Source organism: Saccostrea cucullata, unplaced genomic scaffold, assembly GCF_032062105.1.
Source record: "Saccostrea cucullata isolate Sc308-1 unplaced genomic scaffold, CSIRO_AGI_Scuc_v1 ctg12340, whole genome shotgun sequence".
NCBI lineage: Eukaryota > Metazoa > Mollusca > Bivalvia > Ostreida > Ostreidae > Saccostrea > Saccostrea cuccullata.
The window spans coordinates 9,535-16,322 of record NW_026929045.1 but is presented as its reverse complement, the minus strand read 5'-3'; the positions used below and the strand labels follow the sequence as shown (position 1 = coordinate 16,322).

At 32.3% G+C, this 6,788-nt stretch overlaps 2 protein-coding genes across 2 annotated transcripts; one reads left to right on the top strand and one right to left on the bottom strand.

The window, feature by feature from the left end:
• Nucleotides 1-663: 663 nt before the first annotated feature.
• LOC134279667 (uncharacterized) lies at nt 664-2,971 on the top strand (the record flags this gene model as incomplete). Its single annotated transcript, XM_062762092.1, has 5 exons — nt 664-706; nt 1,259-1,523; nt 1,665-1,804; nt 2,001-2,198; nt 2,530-2,971. Coding segments are annotated over 5 exons (870 nt in total), but the record flags the coding sequence as incomplete, so codon positions are not given.
• Nucleotides 2,972-3,151: 180 nt separating this feature from the next.
• On the bottom strand, nt 3,152-6,407 carry LOC134279666 (uncharacterized). Its single transcript, XM_062762091.1, has 7 exons — nt 6,235-6,407; nt 5,492-5,635; nt 5,221-5,335; nt 4,929-5,099; nt 4,653-4,828; nt 4,383-4,501; nt 3,152-4,087 (listed from the first exon to the last, which is right to left on the bottom strand). Exons 1-7 carry the CDS (start codon nt 6,345-6,347, stop codon nt 3,534-3,536), a joined length of 1,392 nt encoding a protein of 463 aa, XP_062618075.1. The 5' UTR covers nt 6,348-6,407; the 3' UTR covers nt 3,152-3,533.
• Nucleotides 6,408-6,788: the final 381 nt, after the last annotated feature.

Sequence of the window (6,788 nt, the reverse complement as noted above, 5' to 3'; positions counted from 1 at the left end):
AAGGAGATTGTCCTTTTGTGATTTTTTTTATTTGTAGTAGCTTCATTCCTATTTGTCGCTTTCTAGAATATATATTTTTTGAATGAAACCCAATTCTTTTGATTTAAGTAATTTTAGGTATCAATGACTGTATGTAGCTATAATTCAGGAAATTTTGCGTGTGTGTTTGAGGGGGATGGGGGGGGGGGGGTGTTAACTGTTAATGTTATAACCACATGTTCTGTTCTATAACCCGTATTTTATTTTGATAGGCATTTCTGAACGATGGCTATGCTGTTTCTTCATCAACGTGTGAGTGTCCTTTAGGACAATATGTCTGCCATCATGTTGCAGCAGCATTGTTGTATGGGTAAGCTTTATGTACACAGCATTATTTAAGATTGACTCACTGAGTTTAGAAGATTAAAAGAGGTTTCATCAATTATGACTTGAAAGAAGATGGTAAACATAGCATGAAATTAAAATGCATCAAGTTTTGAATGGACTGACACTGTGTTTGCTACATAATGATTAATGCATTAACATGAAAAAATGTTAGAAACACAAATCTGACATACTATCAATTGTGAGTTATTCAATTTAAAAGGTACAAGTGCGTCAGCAAAACTGACGTGAAATGCGGATGGCTGAAAAATCCAAAGACGGCAATGAAAACTGACACTAAAACAATGGAAGAATTATTTCCACCATCTCAACCTGATTATCAGTAAGTATGAAATAAAATGTTCAAAACATTGAAGAAAAAAATAATTTAATCACTTGTGTTTAAAGAAGAACCAATTTTTCTTGAATTTAAAGTGCACTAGACAGACCATTTGATGATAGCGACAGAAGTTTCTTTCAACAAGAATTATCAAAACTAGGCAGATTTATTGGTATTTTAACCGGATGTTGCCAATTTGCGAAATATGTTTTATTAATTTGTATTCTGATTTATTAATTTTTTTTCAGTTCATCTTTCATTTCATTTTCCTTTAGGAAATTACTTGCATTTGAATTTTTAAAAATTGTCACATATTTAGTTCATATTAAGTTTTTGTTGTTTATACATGTGATGTGGACAATTATTATGTCTTGACAGTTTTTTTTTTACAGAATTTATTAAACACAAAAAATGCTGTAATATTGAAACAAACAGAAATAGATTGTACTATTGTGATTTTTTTTTTAATTAAAAAAAAAAACTTTTTATAAATGTGTAACTGTAGATGCAAATATTTTTTTAAAAAGGATGTTTATGCATGTACATGTATTTTAGCTATGGAATGGATTCTTCAGCCAGAACCACTTGAGCCAGGACCTCCTGCCCCTGTCATAGAAGATCTATTGACGAGTCCAGAATTTATCCATTCTGATACACCAATGGTATGGTTAAGACGAGCTTTGATTTTGTCTGAGGATATCATAGCTAATACAGCATTGGCAACCAAGGGTCAAAGAAACAATCCTATGTGGTCAATCATCAGAAAGAACAGGATAACAGCATCCAATTTTGGAGCAGTGCTTAGTACAAATAGAAGACGGTTAGTTTATGTGGACAAAATAAAACTCCAAATAGAGCATGATGCTTGTAGTTAGCATTAGTTATCATTTATTTGTTATATTTAATAATGATGTGATACTTACAACAACCTAAGCTAAAATGCCAGCATTTATCTTTGCAGAATTACAATTTCTCTTAAGAAACGTCTGATGTCCTCATACAATTTGGAATTAATCAAAGCAGTTGCTTGGGGAATAACACATGAAGAAGACGCATTGAAAAAATATGAACATGACTTTGGTGCCTCTGTGCAACAAACTGGTAAAAATTTTTTAATTAAGTATTTCATCCAAATTAATCAGCAGTATTTGTCATTGACCATGGCACCATCTTCAATAATTATTTTTACCAAAAATGTCATCGAGACTTAAAAATTCTTAGATAACTATCTATTTACTTAGTACAAACACTGCAATATTATTTTTTTTCTATAAATTTGCATTTTATTTTGATAAAGGAATTTGGCTGCACGAGTCTGGAGTTTTAGGCGCATCTCCAGATGGTCTTGTCCTGCACCCACCAAGATGTGATGTTAATTTCCAGACACCAGAAGCTCAGAATGCTTTACCTGAAGTAGTTGAAGTAAAGTGTCCTTACTCTGCAGCACATTTAACAATATATGAGGCAGTGCACAGTCTTAAAGACTTTTACCTTGGTAAGTACTTGGTATAAATTAGGGTATATTAAACTGTGTGAAACCTCCGTTTCTCAATGTCTTTTCAATATGAAGTCAAACTTGGTATCTCAACTATTGTCTTTGATACTGAAGGGAACATGTATGTCGAACTGAGTTGGAAGTCCCAATTTCTTATTAAAGCATTTAACGTTTAATTTTGTGATTTCTTGGATATCTCTATTGTTTTCTGGCCCCTTTAAGTTCCAGATAACAAGATTGGACTGTATATGATTTTGTCTATTCGTTATTCCACTTATTACTAATTCAACTTTGAGTAAATTTTATATTCAAGTTGTGTTGTTGCATTTAGAGTACAGAGAGGACTCTTACTACCTCAAGTCCAACCATCCTTATTATCACCAGATACAAGGCCAACTACATTTATGCAACAAGACCTGCTGTGACTTGATTGTTTGGACTACCAAGGACTGCAAAGTTATCCGGATTATCAAGGACTCTGGATGGACAAAAAACATTGCACAATTGATAGAATTTTATTTTAATACATTCATTCCTGAATTAATCCAAAATTAATGTGTTGAAATAATATCTGTAATAATCAAAAACAATCAGAAGTGATGAACCCTATTGACACTTCACACTAAAGTGTTCTGAATAAGTTATATTTTTATAAAAATTGAGTAATCCGTCCCAGGATTTAAAATTAATGAATGAAATTGAGAATATGCAATGCATTATTTGATTTGTAATCAATTCTAACATTCATAAAGTTTTAATAGAGTATGATAAATTGAACTCTTTATTAACATGCATTTACCCTACACATGTAAACAATGATTTCTGTTCAACAGTGCTTGTCTTTAAAAATTTTCCTGAGGGTAAATGCTAAGTAACCTGTGTTTAAATTGGGCTATATTATACAATATAATTTTCTCAATGTATAAATAAAATTTTACTCACTGTGTAGATTGTTTTAAATTATTTATTATATGCACAAGTAAATACTGTAAATGTATTACATCTAGTATGTCTTCAATTTAAGTCTTTTGGCATTATGTAGCCACTACTAAATCAAGTACATAGCTATGTGCTGTGCAGAACTGCAGATAGATATCTATGAATACAGAAATGCATTGAATCAGATCTACAACAAACATGTTGAAAAATTGTCTGCCAAATTTTGTACATGCTAAATATACAGATTTTTAAGACAGTATGTTAGAGATCTCAGTGTAAGATTTGCAAAAATCAATATGCTAGACTATGACTGTGTACATCATTCTACATCCTAATACATTCCATGAACAATACTGAAGTATCAAAATTATCATTACATTATAAATATATAATGTACTATGAAATTTCTTTCAAAAGAGGAGCTTGCAAATTGACTAATGCAGAACACAGTTGAAATATCTTTGTTGATAATGGCCTGTAGGTTGCTGGTATGTGGCGAAGTATTTCAAAGTTTTTAATTCTCTCATTAGCTCTCTCCACGTGAATTCTTGCTCTCGCTATTTTATAACATAGTTCTGCTTCTTTCTTCGTAAACTGCCCTCTTGAAGTTAAAAATGCAGGAATATTCAAGCACACACCTTGTGGTAACTGATCGTGGATTGTAAATCCCTTATCGGCTAAAATCAGGTCCCCGGGCTTAAACTTCTCAAGAATTTTGCTGTGACGCACAATTGCAACATCAGATGTTGATCCCGGATATAAAGGAGAACAGTAAGTGATTGCACCATTTGGTGCTACACAAGTCACTGCCTTGACGGTGTGACGGCTCTTATACGAACTGTATGCCCTAGCCTGTGTATCAAGATGTCCTGGTATATCGTGTGTTGTCTCAATGGCATCCATAGATGCCCTTGCAGAAGAGAATTCTGCAAATGCCTTTGGCATGGAGCCTAAATGAAAAATGGGAGGAACATAAATTTCATGCTACATGTATAATCATGATAATTTACAGGGCAACTGACAAACGCATGTATTATTCTCTTCATCTCAGTTGTACATGTATTATAAAATATAGCTCTAATCTTATATTTAAGCCACAACATTCAGATTAAGTCATCGAACCATTTTATTTTTTATGTAAAATAATGTGTACACAAGTAGTTTAAGATGGAGGATATGGAAATGAAAAAATTTTACAAATACATGTACATCAATCATTTGCATACTATAACACAACATACAAACCTTTACATTTTAGTTGACTAGGAAAACATGTATCAACAACCCCCTTGTACAGCATTTCATGAAGGGCATGAACCAGTGAGTGGAAAATATTAGAAATTGTTGGCCTGCTTACACAAAACCTGTTGAATAATGCAAATCAAAATATATCATGTTATCAAAATATGTCCCCAATTCAAAAAAAATCTTTGAAAAAAAAAATGTCATGAATTGCACGATCAGAAAACTATGAATTTGATTTATTCAGAGAAAAGATTAACTACCAGTATATACCTGTGAGCTAAGTCAATGTCTCTAAGGTTTAGTTTAAGCTTCATGAAAACAATCAGAAGTTGATCTTCAAGTTTAAGGGATGGTGTCCAACCAAGAAAGTAATTTAAACTGAATCGACCAAGTAGTTTTACAAGCACTTCAAAGACATCGTATTGTATTGAAGTATAAAGCAGCATCTGTAAAGAAAAGAATTGTCATAAATTTCTAAATAAAAGCACTCAACAAATTTTTTTTTTAAATACCCGGTACCTTATTTTACCTCATCAACAATGTTACCTTTTCTTCGTTGTCCTTAATTTCAGCTACAGTCATGGGTTTTCTTTTATCCATGTTGACTTTTATTGCATGTAACTCTTCTTCCAACTTTTTTATCTCTGATGAGAGCCGCTGCATTTCTTTGGAACAGTTTCGAGAGCAAGAGACTGTATAACTGTGTTCTACTTCAACCTTAAAATATATACATGTACATTTATAACCTGATTTTTTTTTACAGTCAAGTATTTCAACTATATACATGTGTATTTCAGTTTTTAAAAACACATCTAAAAAGTTATTGATATAATATTACATGTTCTACATCATCAAAATCTACTGCATCTTCTGTCTGCTCTCTCTCACAGGATAAGGACTGACTGAAGTTATCGACTTCATAGGGCGATGACAAACAAGTTTTCCTCCTTTTCCTGTAAATAATAAATATTCAATAAATGCATTATATTTAACATGTTTTTGTTCAAAAAGGTTCATGCTGTAGTTTAAACTATATGAAATAAAAAAAAATATTTATAATTTGTGACTGGGATAAAATTTATTACATCTACATATAAATTCTCTCTCACCTTTCTGACTTTTCTGGATCCTGATAGTCCATATACTTTTTATCATTCCAAGGAAAGAAGACAGGGTCTCCTTCCTTTCTTCCCTCCTTAAAATGGCAAGAACATACTCTGTCGTTTTGATTCTCTGGCTGACGATCAGCTCTTCTAAATAAATCAAAGGATTGTTTGTATAAATGTATAGTTTTAGAGTAGAAATATATATGTATAAAAATCAAAACATGCATGTTGTTAATATGCTTGTTGTATACTCTGCATTGAACAGAAGTGGATTAATTATATATGTTACATGCACAAGTTAATGCCCACAGGACCCTGATTTTTTAATAAATCTATCTTATTTCAATTTATGCTATTCTATACATCGGTGCTTATTGACATAATTTACATGTACACATTGGTATCTCTGTGATTTGCTTCAGTATTTTAACTGTTTTGATATTAATCTGTTAATCGTAATCACGTCACAGTCAGTCAGAGGAATCTCGGATTAATTTTATTTTTGTTGGCATGTACAACCTATAGTATGATAGTTCTCTACAGACATTTGTACAATGCAGATAAAGGTATATACTTTAATGTGAAAGGATAAAAATCATAAACTTATCACTAAGTGTCATTATGCAACTCTAGGAATAGATAGAGCTTGGTAATCGCGGCGCATGCAAACTGAAAGTCATGCGCTGCAGACGGATATTTCGTTTAATACAGACTTATTAAATTTTAAAAAAATGCATAAAACTGACCTGCACAATCTTCCCCATAATGTCCTTTTCTTTGCGTCTGTGGGAAACCGATAAAAACTACAATTATTCGCACCACTTCGGTGACTACATCCGAACGCAAAGCATATCACCATTTTGTTTGTCACCGGAAGTATTCAAATCTCGCGCGCTCTCGTTTACGAGCTTACAGTCCCTATTAAGTAAACAAACAAAGCAACTGCTAAGTGTATTGTTATGATGATCAATGGTGCCTCTTTCAAAATTGTGAATGCCAGGCTTAAAACATGAATCAAATTCAATCACTGGAAAGTTGTTGCATAATGCTTAGGTGACCTATAAGGCCCATGGGCCTCTTGTTAGTAACCACGGCAATAATGAACATCGAAATCAAAAAATGATAAATAGAATTGTGTATCATAGTGTAGTCTACTTCTGTGCATAATTATATTGAAATCAGAACAAAACTGTAGGAGGAGTAGTATTTTGAAAGGATTTCACAGAAATTTCTATTTTTAGTAACCACGACAACAACGTTCATCGAAATCAAAAATCAATATACAGAACTGTGTATCTTA

Excerpts from the sequence above, each read along its gene's own strand:
- LOC134279666 (XM_062762091.1), bottom strand. The coding sequence starts at position 6,347 with ATGGTGATATGCTTTGCGTTCGGATGTAGTCACCGAAGTGGTGCGAAT. Across the intron at positions 5,636-6,234 it reads TTATGGGGAAGATTGTGCAG|AAGAGCTGATCGTCAGCCAG; the intron begins GTCAGTTTTATG and ends TGATTTATTTAG. Across the intron at positions 4,502-4,652 it reads GACATTGACTTAGCTCACAG|GTTTTGTGTAAGCAGGCCAA; the intron begins GTATATACTGGT and ends ATTATTCAACAG.